The 20,083-nt window shown below is 37.0% G+C and overlaps 1 protein-coding gene across 2 annotated transcripts in view; it reads left to right on the forward strand.

The window, feature by feature from the left end:
* Nucleotides 1–20,083, forward strand: part of DPYD (dihydropyrimidine dehydrogenase) — an 815,412-nt gene that overhangs the window by 510,816 nt on the left and 284,513 nt on the right. For both annotated transcript variants that reach the window (XM_082655551.1, XM_082655550.1), the window contains exon 15: nucleotides 15,636–15,704. In XM_082655551.1, the coding sequence (XP_082511677.1) occupies nucleotides 15,636–15,704 (69 nt within the window). The remainder of the gene's footprint in view (nucleotides 1–15,635; nucleotides 15,705–20,083) is intronic.

Here is a 20,083-nt window from a genome sequence, read left to right on the forward strand (position 1 = left end):
CAAAGTATATGATAGAGATAATATCCCATATAATGAGGTTCTCAGAACCTATAGCTTATTGGTTAAGGTATTTTGATACAATGAGTCCTTTACCAGAAATTGCTTGTGCACTCAACCAAGGCTGGTAACCAGTTGATAAAAAGACTAATTGTAATAAGTCACAATTCAAAAAGAAGGACTTTGCCTAGATAGGACAAAAATGTAAGGTTAAGTATTTTTCCTTTCAATTTATAGAATTTGTGTGTGTGTGTGTGTGTGTGTGTGTGTGTGTGTGTGTGTGTGTGTGTGTGTTTGGCTGAGTAATTCAGGCTCATAGGTGGCTGGATCATTGTAGAGTTATTGGGGTGGTTGATTAAGGGGAAGTGTATGTGTATATGTATGCATATAATATATATATGATTTCTAAGCATACATATGTATATATTATTTACATAAATAATTTGGGGGAATATATTATACATTTAGCCAATGCAGTAAATATCTCTGGCTTGACTGATTAATATCTACTGAGAAATAATACTCCAAGTCATTAGAACATATTAAAAGAGGAAAGGTATTGCTTAGCCTGATTCAAGAGGCATACCCAAGAGTATCTTGAAGGGGGAAGGGAAAAAAAAAACTCTTGACAGTAACTTCCTACTTACTATATTGTGAATTCTTCCTAAAGAAATAATAAAAATTCATGTTACTTAAAGTATACTGAAGGAAGCATTGAATATTATACTGTAGCAAACAGTTTTTACTAAGCAGAAGATGGATTGGGTGACACATGAGGTCTACATTTGTACCTCCTTTCCTTCCTAGCTGTCTCTCATTGAACACTTTTGTCTCAAGAAAAGAACAGCATGGTGCCCAAAGAAGCTTCCACTCAGTCTTTACAATTCTGCATTCATTCCTTTATTTAGTAAAAATGTAAGAGGTTTTTGTTTTGCTTTTATGCTTTTTGTTCCATATACAAGGCCAGGAACCATTTGCTCTTTGTTCTTGGTTGTTGAAAAATGTAGCATATGGTAAACTTTTTCACTGAATAGGCATTCATGATCATGCATTTGAAAATGCATTAGAAGAATTTATGAGACATGTGGGGACATGGGCTGCATCTGAGACTAAAATCCTCATCACATGCTTTTATGGTATTCTACTGTGATGACTTGTGTGGTGGGGGAGGTAAGGATACCTCACTATTCCTTCATTAACTGATAGAACAATTGGAGGTAGTTGTAAATAATTCAAAAGGTCTAAACAGGAATTTGGTTTTTTTAAATCAAATTATTATGGAGGCTGTTCTCTGCCATATTCTAAGTAATTAAAATAATCAGTGCTATAGTTTTTATAATGCTCTTTGAAAATATATAGTAATTATCAAAACAAAACATTTGATGACCCAAAATTTCAGTCTTACGCCTTTTTCCCAACTCTTAATTGTGTATACTTTTATACAGTAGTTCCTAAGACATGTGTATGCTTATAAATTTATTTTTTAAATAAACTTTCAAATTGGCAAATCTTATATACTAGGGAATATGTATAATCTACCTTTAATATAGAGGACTACAAATTCCAGCCATCAAATTACTTTAGAAAGGCTACTTTTATTTGTTTTGAATGTTTCAAAGATCATGTAATTATATGTGGGATATGGGAGAGAAAAGATTACAAAACAAACACTTCATTGCTGTTTCTTAAAAACAGCATTTATATCACATCTGTGCAATCGTGAGCAAGCTGGAAAGTATGAACAATGAGCAAAAAGAACATTTAAGAGAAAAACTTTTTAATTTTTAAGCTTTAAATATATTATTTTGAAAAAACGTCAAATTTTAAACTCTGAAAAGGTCCTTCAGAGTTTGCTTTGGATTAGAAGTTCCAGTACATTGATTATTGACAAATGTGACTTTACCTCAGCAGTTGAAACAGCTAATATTGATATTAGAAATATTTTATGAAATAACTCACTAAAGCAAAGAAATTTGGGGATTTTTTCCCATGTGCTTAATGAGATGTATACCCTTTTCATGCATTGTAAATATTAGTGCATATGTATTATCTTAGAGGTATGTAAGTATGGCTTGAATAGCATTTCTTGATTTTAATTAGGCTACTCTGCCTTTTGGTATCTTCATTTAACAGGTAATGTGAATTTAACAGGGACTTTGTTGTACACTCTGTTTTATTTTTATAGTATGCACATAAGTTCAAAATGCCAACACATTCATTATGCTGTGTAAAGTTTATACCGGAAAGGTTCCAATCACTTTGAAAAAGATCCTGTCATTATTTCTGTTGTAAATCACTACGCCAAGCTTCTGAGAAGGAACATTTTGAACTGAAATTTGAAATATAGATGAAACCCTAAGATGTTTACAAAATGTGGAAATATCTTTGGTTGATTCCCAAGTATGAACAACACATTAAGGCAGGGAATCATTGATCAAAATTCAATGATACAATGAATGTTTTATTAGTTAAGTATCATTAATCATTATCCTGAAAAGCGCAGCATGTTAGAGGGTTTGTTTCTACTGCAGTTTACCAAGGTGCCCATTGTTGGCAGATGCGGCTCCTCCAGATGGAGGAGGTGGAAGCACATGAGTCTCCACTTGGAAATAGCTTCCTGTTCAGAAAGGTCTGGTGAGGTGAGGGAAACTGTGGTGGGGATGGGATGTGATGAAGAGGAGAAGGAAAGCAGAAAAAAAAAGTGAAGATGGCATTATTTGTGTAAAAAGAGAGTGCACAAGATCATTAGTTTATTCAGCCATCTAGTTTTCCCTCAGCGCCTTCTCTGTGCCTGTCTCAAGGTGGGCACTGAAGCAGGTGGTTTCATGGGGAGAAAGGTGATGAATGACTACTTACAGAAGTGCATAGGGGAAGGACAGGAGCAATGGAAATACACGTGTCTCATGCAGAGCATGGGTGAGGAGAAAAGCTTCCAGCTTTATGGTCTAAAGTGTGTGTTCTTCAGACCTCTCAGGAAAAGGGCACGGCTGCTAACACCTCCCCTACTCTCCAGACTTTCCTCATTGCAGCACACTCCTCTATCCTTAACGTGCTACTTGTTTGCAGTATTGGCCCTCTTTGGGTCTTCCAAATAGGGAATCATACATGTCTGGGGTCAAAGGTCTTAGAATTTTTTCTGAGTGAGTAGGAAAAAAAATTTAATCTCAATTCTGATAAAACAATTTAAGCCAAGACACATAATTTAATAAAAGGTGTCCTAGATATTAGTGAATTTCCTAATATTTCAGTGAAATCTAAAAATAATTTTAAAATATCTATAAAATGTGAATTGATCTATAAAGTTTGATCCTGTGGATCTGCCTCTTTTTTTTTAAACTGCATTAATTTACAAATATACCCACAAAGTGACACCTACCAAAGATCAAAGGAGCATATACAGATGATGCTTTCTACCCTTTCCAACAGCATATTTTTAAAAGTCTTATCAGTGGATGTTTAAAACCAAAGTGGTGCAATATTTCAAAATGTCATTGTTTGCACTCTAACTAAATTGTAGAAAATGGCAAATCTGAATATGGCATTATTCTCGTAGTCATAAAAAACCATTGAATTTCATTGAAAAGTATTTAATGTCAAATATATAAAACCATGTTATTCTCAGAATAATCCCTATGAAAAAAGTGTGGGAAGCCAAGTTATTCCCATTTTATAGATCAGGTAGCTGATGCAAAAAGACATTTAAATGACATGTTAGTATTTGATTATTAATTTCACAAGTAAGGGGCATCACTATATATGCCAGCACTGTTCTGTATCCAAAACAAAGATTCTTACTTTAGTGGAGCTTACATTCGCACCGAGGCAAGAAAGACATTAACTATATTAAATAAAATGATATAATAGAAAGTGCCATGGGAAAGAAAACAGAGCTGGGAGGGGATGGTTTGCAGTCTTAAGTAAAGTGTCACTGAGGCAATGACATTTGAGCAGAGAATGGAAGGAAGTGTGGGAGAGTGCCTGTGGATGTCTAGGGGAGAATATGTAAGTTTGAAGAAGTCCCCAGAACAGAATCAGAGTCTCCCAAGGGTGGGCAGCATGTTCCACAGTGAACTGGATTTAAGGCTTCCTATAGAATTTCTGTGAGGTAATAGCATATAGTTGGGAAAGAGTTAGTTGTTTGTTTTTAGAAGTCCCTGACTTCTTAAAAACATTGCATTTAACAAACATTTATTGCATTTCAGCTATTCTTTTATTTACTTCTACACTCAACAAATATTTTGTGAGTTCCTAATGTGTGTCAGGTACATTAGTAAACAGAACAGGCAATCCCAGCCCACAAGGGACATAGGCTGAGATGGAAGACACAGCCAACGTCCTCCAGAAGCTTACCATCCAGAACTTAAGACACGATACCACTAACTTACACAACAGGATTATCTAATTGAATATGCATTAAACGTGCAACCATAGTTAATGAGAGCAAAAGAGCTACATCTCATAAAATAATTACAATAACAGTATTTACATAAAATTTTTATTTGGAATTTAAAATCTTTACAGAAAATGTTTCAATAATCTTTATAACACCCATGTGTTATATGTATAGTATTGGAAGAAGCGCCCAGACTATTTAAGGTAGCGCATTATTCCATGTAATTATCTTGAGAGGTTTTTTTTTAATAATACTTTATTTTTAACCTGTTTTTAAACCTCAAATTCCTATAGCACATTTTAATACTGTATTTATTAACCTTATTAATTTATGAAGGCATTTCATTAAATGAATATTTGTTATAGTCTCTAAATTGAAAAAGTTTAAAATTGGAATACAGATACTTTATAACATATTTCAAACCAACTCCTTTATGTGCCTTTGAAAGGCTGTGTCCCTGAATGAACCACATCAATACAGGCAACATATCATGACCTTTTAAGCAGAAGAAAAATCAAATCTCATTCACAGGTTTTATGTAGGTGACACCATTTTTGTGTACAGTGAATTCAAATTTTATGACTTCAGCTGACTTACTGCAACCTCAGTGAAGGGTCAATAGTGATAGAACAACCTAAATCCAGTTAGACATCATAGATTAAAGCCAGTGCCAAAATCATGCTATGAAGACAGTAAATGACTTATAGGTATGAAAATATACGGTAGTCTTGGTGGTTTCATATATGTACTTTTTCTCCACTGATGCAGCAAGTACTGTAATCTTTATAGGGATGAACTAGAAAAGATTTTTAAATGAATAAAAAAATAACAAAAGGCCATCTTTCCTTCTACAGACAGTTGTTAAGTTCACATTAGGTGCTATTCAATGCTGAACCAAATGATAAGAAAATGAAGGTGAATAAAAATTAGCATGTTTTCCCATTGAGTGGAGTAAGGGAAGACAATGGTATAAATAAACATACATCTGTGATATAGTGTGATAGAAACTGAAATAGAGGTAGAGGCATCACACTCAAATACCTAGTAGAAACAGTAATTCTGTCTCTGAGATCATTGAGGGCAGTGTGGTAGAAGTTAGCTCTGTGTTAGAACTTGAAGAATGAATAGGAGATATACTGTCAGAGGAGTAGGGTGGGCTATAAGAAGAAGGAACAGCACAGGGAAAAGAATGGAAGCCAAGAAAAGTCTGGTGGCCATTATATATAGTGTATTCAGTTTGGTGTGTCAAGATAAGGGGCAGCAAGCTGATTTGGGACCGAATTATAAAGAGCCAACACTACCCTGTTTTCATTCCTTAACATGTTTAGGTGGTTAGGAAACAGCGATCATCTCATTGGGTCCTTCTCACTTGATCTTCCCTTTGACTTCGTGATTTCCTAGGCAGTTCAGTCTGCCTATCTAGCTTAGATGGTACTTATGGAGTCACAGTGAAATAATACATTGAGCAAGAACACAGAAATAAGGTTGGTCTCTGAAAATAAAAGTAATAAAAATTGACACACATTGAATGAAATGCATCATGTATAAAAATAAACCCACATAGTTTTCTATAAATGTGTGTTTAAGGAGCAAAGAGAAATGAGTCAGAGAAAAAATATTATAGGTAGAGAGTTTAAGATTTATATTTACTCTTGTTAGCTGTACAGTCCTGAGTACTTAACCTCTTTAAATAAGTTTTTTTCTTTCCTATCTGTAAATTGGGGCTGATAATTTCCACTTTATCATGATTAGAGATAATACACGTGAAATGCTTAACATAGTGCTTGACACATGCAAGTACAGAGCAAGTGCTAGTTCTTGTTGTTCTTGTTAAACTTAATAAAAGTGGTATCAGTTAGCTTTGGCTACATAACAAAACACCCCAAACTTAGTTGATTGAAGCAACTATGAATTTAGTTCACAATTCTGCATGCATGTTAGCGATTTGGGCTGAGCTAAGCTGTGTGGTTCTTCTGGTCTCAGCTAGTCTTACTCTATCTATAGTCAACTTCCAAGTGGGCTATGTGCTGGCTGGTCCCAAGTGGCCTCAGCTGGATGGTTCATCTCTGTTCCATGTGGTCTCTGATCCTTCAGCAGGCTGTACTAGCTTGATCACATGGCTAGGCAGGATTTCAAGAGAGTAAACAGAAGAGGATAAGACCTCTTCAAGCTGTGGTTTGACACTGGCACAGCATCACTTCTGTGATATTCTATGGATTAAAACAAGTCACAAAGCCCACATTCAAAAAGCAGGTAAATAAATCCCCCACTTTATCAGAGTAGCTGCACAGTTACTTTGCAAGGGGGTATGGATACAGGGAGGGGAACACTTTCTTTCAAATAGACTACCACAAGAGGGTTGAGGACACAGAATCAGCTAGAATCTCTAATGTAAACTGAAAGGATAGGAAATCAATATGGTATAGTCTTGATGTAGTCAAGAGGAACTTGGAGTCAACAGACCTGAGCTTAATCCCTGCCTGTGCTATTGATTTACTTTATGCTGGTAAAGTAAATTATCTGTGCTCATTATTCTCAATACAAGGTTTTCTAAGTTCAAAATTATTATGTGGAATAAATGAGATAATGTATGTGAAAATGTGTATTAAGTGTAAATCTATAAACAAATATAATGGATTCTTATTCATTGATATAAAGTATACTTTATAAAATGTGAGAGATTCTTGGACTTCTTACCTTGCACCACCTACCTGTCCTTCTCATTCTTTCTGTAGAATGTAGAAATTTACTTACATTTAGATATTGTAAATGTAATGCAATACATTATTTAACTGCTTGGATTACTTGCAGTGTGTGTTACTTGCAGTTTCTTTTCTCAGCTACCTATTTCATTATTCCTTTGAGGCAAACATTTTTGAATCCTAATTAAATATAAGGTACAATACTAGATTCTAGAGATATAGAGATGAAAAACTGGGCCCTATCCCCAAAAACTTCGGTCATCTTTTGAAAGACATACAAACCACAATTTAGTACAATATAGTAAATGTTATGATAAAGACATGAAAAGGGTGCTATGGGATCTCAGAAGACACAGGAGAGGAAGGATGAACAGGTAAGCCTTCCTGGGAAAGGTAATGGGCAAAAGAGGAGCAGGAATTTACTAGACAAAATAATCTAAAATTCAAGGCCAAATGCTCAGCGGATTAGAAACCATTGTTTTAACCCCTTGCCTGAATAAATCTGGTTTCAACCTATGCATCCAGCTCCATGCCCTCAAAGTGTAGCCATTCATTTCCCCCAAAGCTAAATTGAACTGCTTGATATTCCTTAAGCAGAGCATATTCCTTAAACACAGCACCCTGTGCCTTTGTTTCTGCTGCTTACTACAACTGGAGTACTCTTGGCCTTTTCATTTCTAATCAGTTTCCAATAAATACCCATGGATGATTTCATAGTTGGATAAGAGTTCCTTTACTCTGAGGACTTCCCTGATTCACACAGATACAGATAATCACTCTTTCCTTTCTGTTCTCACTGTATTCTGGTTCATACACTATAATTATTTTTGTATCAATTTACATATGTCTCCTTTATTATACCATATGAGCACAGGGACCATTCCTTATTCATTCAGACAAAAGGAGTAGACATATGGTCAAGAGAATGCAGAATACATGTTACATTCAGGAAGCAAAGTAGGGCTTCCCTGGTGGCGCAGTGGTTGAGAGTCCGCCTGCCGATGCAGGGGACACGGGTTCGTGCCCCTGTCTAAGAAGACCCCACACGCCGCGGAGCAGCTGGGCCCGTGAGCCATGGCTGCTGAGCCTGTGCGTCCAGAGCCTGTGCTCCGCAACGGGAGAGGCCACAACAGTGAGAGACCCGTGTACTGCAAAAAAAAAAAAAGGAAGCAAAGTAATTCAATGCAGTTGGAGCAAATGTCCCATTGTGGTCTTGTATAGCATGAATTTGGATTTGAAGCAGAAGTGTGATATGATCAGGTTTGTCTCTTAGACGGATCTGGCAGATGACATAGGCTGATATCAGAGATGGGGAGACTAATAAGGAAGGTACTTCAGTAATCCAGGGGAGCAGTGGTGAAGGTCTTAACTAAGACAGTCATGATGAAGAGTCAGGAGCACCTAGAAGAGATATTTGATGAGTAAACTAGAGCAATACTTCTCAGACTATTCTGCATGTTAGAACTATCTGGAGATCCTGACAAAACACTGATGACTGGGCCTAACTACATACAGATCTTGGGGTTATGTTTTTAACTCTCTAGGTGATTTCAGTGCTCAGCCAAGTCTGAGAACCAGTGGACTAGAGACTATTTAGTAAGTAATTGGATGTAGGCAATGAGGGAGAAGTGAAGAAAGAAAATCTCCTCCTAGTTTTCTAACTTGGGACAAAAGGGTAGAGTATAAGCAAATTCGATGTGGGGAAAATGCAAATTCAGGGTGGAGAAATTTAAGTTTGATTTGGGGCAAGTTGAACATAGGTGCTCAAAGATAGTTGAATATGCTGTTCTTGCACTCAAGAGAAAGACACAGGTTGGAGGTGTTTACTTTGTGAATTTTCTGCATATAGGTATTCTCTGAATTCATTGTGAACATGATGTCTACGTTAAAAGAGGACCATGAGTAGAACCTGGGGACATCAACGTGGAAAGGTGGCTAAAGGCAGGAGAGCCTGAGAAGGAATAGCAAAAATAGGAAAAATAGGGGTAGAAGGAGGTATCTCCAAAGCTCACACAGAGGAGGGTCTCAGGAAGTGGAGGTGGTTAACCGTCTCAGTGCTGGGAAGAGTTCCAGTATAGATTTGTGCTGAAAAGTATCTAATAATTTTGCCAAGGTTACTGGTGACCTAGGGTAGATCAGTTGCTAAATACAGTGGGGATGGAAACTACATAAAAACCTAGTAAGAAGTGATGAAAAGGAGAGGAAAAAAGCAGTTACTGTAGTTCCTGAATAGTCTACAGTGTTTTTTTATTTCTTGTTCTAGTGGAAAACATCTCTGATTTTCTATGGACACTATGTGCATATTTTATAACTTTGAACATGACTTTTCTGTATTAGGAATAGTTGTGTAAGCAAGGTAGTTGTGGGTCCCAAAATAAGCAAAGAAAACGATAAATTTTAAAATAATATAGAAGACAACCATTAAATTGTTGCAACCATTAAATTAGCAGTAACCATATAAAATTCGAAGAGCTTATGAGTTTTACTTTTAATGTTCTACTCTCAATGTGTACATTTCAGGAAAATTGTACCAATCTCACTTTAGTATATTTGTACAGTGGTATAAAGAACATTTACAATTTGAATGTTGTACAATTAGTTAATATTTAGTAAACGTATTTTCTTAGTTTTAAATGTCTTTGAAAACCACATGTCCCATGCTATTTTTCCTCCTCAATATAATATAATCCCAGTAGTGTTAGCAATGATTTTGTTAAATTGTTTGACAAAACCTAACTTGGCCACTTGTAATTTACAATTGTTCACCTTTGTCACTTTGCAGTTTTTCCGTACTAAAAAATTTAGGTTGTCTTGAAGCTGAATTGTTGACTGAATTTCCAATATAGTTCACAGTATGATTACAGAATACCAAATCAGTGTTTCCAACCTGTGTTCTAGGCATAGACTGTAAGTATTTGGGAATTTGACAAGACGGCCTGCTTGTAACTACTTGGAAATTTTATGTTGCTCTTCACCTTAATTTCTGATGTGCAGACTTTACTGTCATTCAGATTGAAAAAATAAATAATAAAATCATTTTATTTATTCCATAAGGAAATGAATTATAAAAAAAATAATTTGACTATGAATCGTGATTCTTTAATTTAAAAGTTTGGAAGGATGACAGTTGAAGCCATTTAACACTACTTTTCCTTGTTGCAGAGTAAGTGTCCTGTCGTTTTTAACCTTTGAAGTATTTTTCAGGGAGAAACAACACCCAAAATTTGATTCATAAATTATTATAGATTCATCATCACCTCTTGCCTTTTCAACAGCTTCTTCCTCTTTTCCACATCATTTCCATCGGCATAAAAACATACTCAAATATAGTCCATTTAAAAATATATATATCTCACTAGACGTCCCACAGCCCTTCATCTGCTGCCTCATTGCTCTTTGAGCTAGCCCACAAAAACTGTTACAGAGCTTTGTGTATCAATTCTCTCACTCCTTCATATTCTGTTCATTCCATCTACTCCAGTCTGACTTCTGTCTTCCCTGTTTCACCGCCACCCTTCTTGTAAAGCTTACCAGTGGCGTCTGTACTGCCAAATCCTGTGAACAGTTCTCTGTTTTCTTACACCAGCTGTCAGAAGCATTCATCCCCGTTGATTGCTCCTTACTTTTTGGAACACTTCCCTCTCTTAGCATTTTCATGTGGCTCTGGGTTAATCTTCATCTCTTTCATTTTCTCTATTTTATTCTATTCTGTTTAGAAGTCACTAAGCTAGGTAGATTTAAATACCATTGTATGTTGAAGTCTCTACAGTGTTCACTTTCATCCCTAACCTCTTCAGTGAATTCTAGACTCATGTGTCCAGTGGCTCACTTGATGTTATCACTAATGGGATGCTTGCTAGTCATTTTATATGTAATATATTAAAAATTGAACCTCTTAACAGTCCCCCACTTGTTACTGCACTACGCTTTGTTCCATCTTGGTGAAGTGTCTATGCTCTACTCAGTGGCTCAAGCCAGTAATCTAGGGATCATCCTTAATTTTTTCTCTCCTCTCACCTCCTGAGTCTAACCATTGATCTGCCTTGTTGGTCTTAGCTCAGAGTTCCACTTCTTGGTATCTCCATGAATATTATGCAAGCCACATTATTTCAACTCAACGGACTCTTTGCTTTTACCCTACAGCCCCTCATTCCGTTCCCTGTAAAGTAGCCAGAAGCATCTTTTGAAAATGTAAATCGGATCATTTTATCACCCTCCTTTAAACCTTTCAGTGGTCTCCCATTGTACCTACAATAAATCCAAACTCCCACAGGTTTCAGCTCCCAGAGATATGGCTACTGCCTGCTTCTCTCGTCTCCTCTTACACTCTTCTTGCCCTGTCATGGAATACCATCTACAAAGGGCTTCTCTTTTTAAGTATATCAGGCTCACTCCTACTTCAGAGTCTTTGCACATGCCGTTTCCGCTACCTGGAATGCCACTTTTCACTCAAGTCCCAATCCATTCTTCTGTGTGAGGTGCCTTCTTATCTTTTATTTCTCAACTCAGAGAGCCCTTTACTGACCATCAACTAATGAGGCTCTGTGCACCCCTGTGATTCTCCATCTTGCTCTCCTCTATATTTCCTTAATCTTGACCTGGAAGTAGTCCTAATAATGTATTTTTCAAATGACTTTTTCCCTCCCTAAAAATGTAAGCTGCAGGAAGGTAGGGACTTTTCCTCTTTTGCTCATCACTTTTGAGTTACAGTTACTGGCGCATAGAAGGTCTCAAAAGATACTGGTTAAATGTCGATAAACAAAGACTCTGAATCAATATCTTAAATTCCTCTGCATGTCATCCAGTGCCTACCACAGCAGATGCTCAGCTTCCATATTAATTGATTAACTGACATTGTTTGAATCTCTCACTAGACTGTGTATCAAAAAATGTAGAATATAGTTATGTATAGACTCATCCAATAATGTTTTAAAATTTAGCCATGAAAAACGGAGCACTTAGAAATGACATAAATTAAATGAAAGATAGGGAAATGTTCCTTGGTTTTAAAAATGTTTCATTGGGTATTCATTTCTAGTAACATTTCATGATGTTTCACAATGTAAAATACAGATCAATTCTTTTTTTTTTCCATAGGAAAAAAGTAACCTGTCTTCCTTTGTTTGATTACAAACTAAGCACGGCAAAACACTGAAGGGCTTTCTAATCATCAAAGAAAGATTAAATTCTGTCCAGTGTTCTTTTAGCGTTCATGTCTTTTAGTCTGACTTTTCGAAAAATCCTAATATCTCTTAATAAAAAATAAAATGATTTGGAGTCATCATATTCCTCTGAAATAGAATGTTACCATATAATTTCACAAACTATCCCTTGGTTTTAGATAAAGATTTTTAGACTTCTTAGATAATTTAGCATTTAAAAATAGTGTATAAAGTTATTTTTCCCTTAAATTTACTTGACAGAAAAAAAATGCTTAGGAAGTTATTTTAAAAGTGACAATTCTAGTTTTGCATGTAGTAATTGCCAAGACTGTCAGTGATAGAAAATAGAATATAACTTGGGTTTTTAAGCCCAAAGTGGTATTTATTGGTTCACTTGTACAGGCATATTAGTGGTACACCTGACTTAGAAGTGGCAGAAACATCTCTCCATCTTGCATCTCTACCTTCCTCTGTCTCTGCTTTGTTTTTACCTAGTGCAGCTAGCCTTGGGTAGGAGTGGGAGGGTTGGGTTGGTTAGGTAAGCAGTCAGTGATTACCAGCTACTCTGAACATCCTTCATTCCAGTTCAGGGACCAAAGAGGAAAAAAGCCTTTAACTCCCCAGCTCCATTGAAGGACTTTAATGAGACCAGAGTAGTTGATCACTGTGATTAACCCTGTTGGGGATATTTTCCCAGCTTTTTGGGCAAGAAGATAAAGTCTGTTTTTAGATGATGAGGGAAGAACAGGGTAGTGCTCGGCTGCTCAGAGCATACAAATATAACTTGTATCTGTTCAACGTAATGTATCTCTCCCACCTGTGGTCACCCTTCCCCAATGACAGTGTGCCCCAAATCATATCTAGTCACTGCGTTCCTAGGCATTTGATGGTACCAGTGTTCTCAAAGTTCAGGAAAATTCTGTGGGTGATACTTATTTCTCTCCATCGAGCTCAAGTGTAGCTCCTGTGATCCCTAGGCCTTATAAGGCAAGTGACGATTTTAACCAATCCAGGCACAATCAATATATATTTGAAGCAAAAACAGCCTTATCAAAATAAAACTCGGCATTAAGGGCTTCCCTGGTGGTGCAGTGGTTGAGAGTCTGCCTGCTAATGCAGGGGACACGGGTCTGAGCCCTGGTCTGGGAGGATCCCACATGCCGCGGAGCAACTAGGCCCGTGAGCCATGGCCGCTGAGCCTGCGCGTCTGGAGCCTGTGCTCCGCAACAAGAGAGGCCGCGACAGTGAGAGGCCGGCACACCACGATGAAGAGTGGCCCCCGCTTGCCACAACTAGAGAAAGCCTTCGCACAGAAATGAAGACGCAACATAGCAAAAATAAATAAATAAATAAATAAACTCCTACCCCCAACATCTTTTTTAAGGAAAAAAAAAAAAAAAAAAAAAACACAAAAAACTCGCCACTTAGTAAAGAGGAACCATCTTAGTCACTAGTTGAGAGCATCTATCATATCCAGTTGTCAGTGCTAGTAAACCTTCCTTCCCTGGAAGTGGCTTTCTTTCTTTTTTTTTTTTTTTCGGTACATGGGCCTCTCACTGCTGTGGACTCTCCCGTTGTGGAGCACAAGCTCCGGACGCGCAGGCTCAGCGGCCATGGCCCACAAGCCCAGCCGCTCCGCAGCATGTGGGATCCCCCGGACCGGGGCACGAACCCGTGTCCTGTGCATCGTCAGGCGGACTCTCAGCCACTGCGCCACCAGGGAAGCCCCTGATTCTTCTTTCTTAATTGCCCCTTCTAGTTCACGAGTTCTATGTATTTTGACATCTGACCCTTTTTTCTATTGCCAAGACCAGCCCTCGCAACTGCCGTGCTCACTCTTCACTCTGACTCGTATAATAATTATTTGCCAACAGTTTTCACCGATTGTTTATTTTTTTTTCCCTTCTCTAACTCATGGTGTTCATTTCTGCTTAATTTTAAAAGGATGAGCTGCAAAAGCAACTCTCTGTTCCTAAACCTTTAGTGCCCTCGTACATTTATTCACTCAGTTTTACTATGTGCCAAACATCATGCTGGTTATTGTAGATAAAATGATGCATGATGCAGAGCAGTCCAGGCACCCATGGAGATTACAGTCTATCAGGAGAGAAAAAAATGACCCAATCTTAAGGACAGACTTGTTCAGTATTTCGAACTCTGGTATTCAGAACTCTCTCCAACATATTTTCTGTCTTTCTCTTAATATTAAAAGCATTCATCTGACTTGTACAGCACATCTTTGTTTTGTTTTGTTTTTTAGACATACATTAAAAACCTGTATGTGGTGAGAACCCAGTGGCTTTTAGTGGACTCTTCCACTGGACTCTGTGACTTTAGGCTTGGCACAAACTCTTTGTGTCACAATCTCATAGTCTTTAAATGGTAATAATAAAAAGAATTACTGACATATATTGAATATTTACATTAGGCCAGCAAAACCTAGTGGTTAAAAGCACAGACTGTCAGTCAGATTTCTGGGTCTGAGTCCTGGCTGTGACCTTGCCATATCAGTGCCTCAGCATCTTCACCTGTAAAATGGGGAGAATAATGTTGAGAATGATTAAGTAAGTTAATAAAGTAAAATCCATTAAAACATTACCTAGCACATCATTAGAGCCATAAAATCTTAGCAATTCAATGATCACTTTTCTAAGTAGGAAGGTACTATTATCCATATTTAACCAGTGAGAAAACTAAATATCTTGCCCAGGGCCACACAGTTAGTGGTAGAGTCTGAGCTCTGATCTAGACATTCTGGCTTCAGAGCAGATACTAGTAAATACTACTCTATGTAGCCTCCATTATAAGGTTACTGTAAGACTATAGTTAAATAATCAACATTTAACAAACTTTAAAACTATAATTCACTCTGAATATGATATGTAAGGTGTTATTATCCATACTATAATAAGATATGATTGAAGAAGACACTAATTCACTTCCTTTCCATACCTTGAAAACTTTTAGCTATACCAGTAATTATATTAATAAATATTTCTGTGTCATTGTATAATTTAAACAACCCTTTCACATACACAAATCCATGTAATTCCAACCATCACTCTTTGAGATGGGCAAGGTCAGTATTATTTTCTCCATTTTAAAAATGTGAATGCTGAGGATCAGAAAAGTTAAGTAACTTGCTCAAGTATACAAAGAGAGTAAATGAGAAAGTCTCTAACGTAAGTCTGAAGCTCCAGATCTCATCCTTTGCTTCACTATAACGCCCTGCTGTTTTTTTAATGATTTCTTTCAACAGATGGAAAACTAATTTTTATAATATAGTTTATCATTATAAACATATATATATATATATCATATACCCTTGTGTACAAAGGCATAACTATTTGATCTAATATTCTTTCCTTTCTCTTTTTAAAGATTGTGATTGCTAGCATTATGTGCAGTTACAACAAAAATGACTGGATGGAACTCTCCAGAAAGGCTGAGGTAATGATTTCTTTCTAGTATATTTATTTTATTTCTTCTCTTCTATTTTTATTAGTTTTAAATAAAGAGCTGTCATGAAAAATAACCCAGGAGAAGTAAAATTGAATGGAAAATAGTAACTTAAAACATTTCTATTATAATTTGTTTACCCTATGTTTTCATTAAAATGATGGAAATGTAAATTTAAAAGGAATCTATTCTGTAAAAGTGGTCCCTTGGATTTCACACACTGCCTGAAAATCCTTTATTCTTTGAATCCATATGCTCTTTATTTGCATATTAAGCAAACTGTATATTATGATGGATGCCATGATAAAATTTAATTCTACCTTTGAGAGTCTAACTTGATCTTACCTTGCCTTTAGGCAAACTAGTTTGACAGCGAGAAAAGAAATTTTGAATATAAAACTCTTGAATATTTAAAATATAAAAGGTTCATTTAATACTATTCTAGTTTGAATACAGACATGCATAAAATGGTAGGACAGAATGCTCCTGAGTGGAACACTAGTCAGCAGGTTTTCTATAATATAAATTGAAGCTTGCGCAAATGCAAACAACTAACCATGTGCCTCAAATTTGTATTTCAAGTGGAAAAATACATACCTAAAATTGTATACTTATGTCCATCGTGTTGTCATGAAAAATACTGTAGACAGCTTGAGCTGGGGTTTCTTGAAAACCTCTCAGAAATATAGAAGACTAAATCTAACAATACTTATGAACTAAGGACTCTACATTATAAAATATTATAAAGCTTTCTATAGTGTTCAAAAATATTGATTGTATATTTTATTTGGATATCTTAAACCTGCGAGGACAAAAATTATTTCTGGGACTTAGGGGGGTGAAATTAACATGATCAGTAATTGGCTTTATGATCTTTGTAGCTGGGTCCATTTCATACATGTATTTGCCTAATTGACCATGAAATCTTCCACAGAGCCCATGTTTGGCATGAGTTTTGCCAATTTAAAGCTTGACTATGATGAATGGCTTTATCACGCTACTAGCTTCTCTGCCTTCTGTAGAATAAAATACTTAAAGAATTTTCTTCAATAATGAGCGTTAATTTTTAAATAAGCAAATTTTACTTTTAAAAAGTCAAAAGCCTTTATACATGTAACCAACTTAAAGATATTTTTCATATTTCTCACATTCTATACCTATTTCTTAAATTGTAGTTTAAAACTACAATTTGATATCATATTCTAGGTTCTTATAGCAATCAATCAATAAAAGTAAAAGGGGAAGTAAGGAGGAAAAAAAAAGGAAAACATTAAAAAAAAAAAAGAAAAAGGTATGCCTTCCATTCAGTCAAAACAGTCTGTGGGATCTCTCCACAGGAAAGCAATATACATATCAAGAAGTTCAACCCATAGATGGTGTCAATTAAAAAACAACACTTCCCTCTAATCTTAAAATATGGACCAACTCAGGGTATAGCACATGAAGGAACTATCCCCAGGTCTTCACATCCCCCTGGAGGGCAGCGATAGGCAGCATGATTCCATCACAGCTTATATGGGGGACACCCAGTAAAGCTTTGTAGAGTCAGTATTTGGTTTTGTTTCTATGAACACATACTTCAAAACAGATTAAAACAGATTTTCTTACAATGGAAGAGCCCACATTAAAACAAATCAACAAAAACAAAGAGTGTTCAAGCCAAAGTTACTATACCACTTAGAATGTACATTTCTTTCGGGGTGGTGATAATGAGGGGTAAGAAATCTGAGATAACACACCAGCTGTTGTAGCGAGCCACTGCTTTTAAGTTCGGCAAATCACTTAATGTGGTGATGGGTATACTTTAAATTCATGAATTTCCTCTCCTTAGAGTAGATTAATTCTTGAATTACACAGTAGGGAATTGAGGAAATCTGCTCTTCACTGTTATATCTGAAAACAGAAATGCACATGTGTAACAGCAGAGCAGATCCAGTTGTATAAGAACATGAGACAGAAAATAGAGACAGAAACTCTGTATCAGAATGAAAATTAGCACAAGAAGGGATCATTATTAGTTTTTTCACCAGAGGATACCATTTTATTTCACTATTTTGAATAAACATTTGAGACCACGTGGGTGGTTAAAAAAAAAAGAACCTATTACATTCTTAAAATATAGTAAATTCTACTAAATGCTGTTTTTAAAAGTTAATGCACATACAGTATATCTTTTTTGTCACTTGCATATTCTTGGAAATAGAACCATGTTGAACCAAACCTTCCTTTTCACTCTAACCCTAGAATACCCACACTTTTAATGTCTTCTTTTATGCATTCCTCAACCTGGCTTTCATTTGTCTTGTCTTATGAACACCATAAAACAGAAGCAGCCTCTGGAAAAGTTTTTACAGCTTGGTGTCAAATCAGTAGCATGGTTAGGCTCTGCTCAATTGTTTTTGGTTCAGTTATCTGATCACACACTATCCTACTTTTCTGGGACATTGATAACCTATTCCAATTCCATGCAAGGAAGATCCATGAAGCACCTACTATGTGCAGAGTCCCTGGCCAGCCAAAACAAAGGTGAATACGGTAGAGCCTCAGCTGTGTAGATATGTTCACACTTTAAATGTGTATACCAAATTGAACCATACACAATAGTAGGTCTTGAATAGATCTTGAACTCATTTGAATAGATTTTTGAATCCATTTCTTTCTTAATGCGTGTTAACTTAGAAAACAGAACCTGAGTCAAAATTAATGTGAAGATGCTTCATTGAAGAATTCAATTCCAGAGCAGTAAGAGTGAGGGCGGGGAAAGGCAATAGGAGAAAGGGAAAGCAGAGAGAGCATGGTGCATTCCAGAGCTGGCTCCCACTTCCCAAGGAGATGGAGCCAATCGCTTAGTCGTGTGGGACGGGGAGGGCTGTATGGAACTGTCCTGCCTCACAGCAGTTTACAGGAGAAGAAGGGGGAGGGAGCTATCTACCGGTTCCTTCCTGTCTCCTGTCTCTCATTGGTAAAATTTTACAGTACAACACTTTACTTTCTTCTGCACTTTTGTGTTATGTGTCCTGCCCCCTTTAGGTAGCTGCTAGGGAAGTCAAATCCCACAGCATATTGAGGGCACTGGCCCTCCTGGAGCTCCCACTTTGACAGGTACAGTGGAGGCTGTGACAGAGCCCCGCTCTCATCCTGAGGGAGCTGTGAGAGCTGGCAATGATGGGAGATGTAGGATAGCACTTTTTAAGCTAGTGGTAAAAGCTTGGGTGGCAATTAAGGCCATCAGATTTGAGGAGACATATAAAGGTGTGGCTCAATAAACAATGCTACCATCCTAATCTAAGTTTATCTCAGGATGCCCCACTAATCTCTCCATCAATCAATCCACAGTCTTCCCACTAGCTTTCTTAAGATGCAAAACTCCTGACTTGACCTACATGGTATGGTACCTTGCCACTTCCCCAGTGTCACCTTGGGTATGTTCTTTACATTCCAGTCCCCGATGGCCTTCTTTCACTCCTCCAATACATTTACACCTCAGAGCCTTTGCTGTTCCCCTGGCCTGGAATATTCCCTCTTCCTCCACTCTGCGCTCCCTAACCAGTAGGTTAACCCCCTGTCCTACTCCTTCTAAGATCCTGTCCTCAAAAACTGGTTTACCATAAAGCTAATGAAGGTTAAGTTTCAGAGCTCTGACTTGTACAAGCTACTTCCAAGTGCCTGTACTAATTTTCTCTTTGTCATTTTAAAATTATTTTTCATTTTTAAAGAAGTTTCCCCAAATCATACAAACTTCAGGCTCCGCCAAATCTGGGTCTACCTTTGCTTGTACCTTTTTTCTGCAGAATTTAATAAAATGGTGATAAACAGTGGTGTCATCAGCCCTGTAACCTATCTTCCTTATGACAAAGCAAACTCTGACAGGGGGGTAGAGACCCCCATCTGGTTCACTGTTTAATTCCCATTTCCAAACATATAGCTTTGCCAGCCAGCGGATAGTCCTCAGATATTTGTTGAGTGAAGCAAAATAGAGGCACAGAGCTGGCATACTGGCATGTGACGAACAAAAGGGAAGCAATTATACAATAAATGGGAAGAGTGCACTTTATTGGGCACCAATGAACTTGAGGTGATTAAGATCCAAAGTTGAAGATTTTAAGTCAGGGACTTGATGAGGGATTGCCAAGGGTCTGGCTGTAACTGGTAGGATGAGGCAAGGAAGGCCCAGCTGAGAGGTGTAGATGTCAAACCAGTAGTGTGTCAAACCACACTACTCCTAGCAGAGAGTCCAAGTAAACCACTTTGAAGCCAGGTTCTTGTCATTTTTGACCTGGGTCTGGGCTAGCAGTATTTCATAAAATTAAATAGATGTTGAAGTTAGGAAATCTCAAATAGACTGAGGTAAAAAGCAGAGAGGCGCATTA

Source organism: Grampus griseus (assembly GCF_964374135.1).
Source record: "Grampus griseus genome assembly, chromosome: 1".
Taxonomy (NCBI): domain Eukaryota; kingdom Metazoa; phylum Chordata; class Mammalia; order Artiodactyla; family Delphinidae; genus Grampus; species Grampus griseus.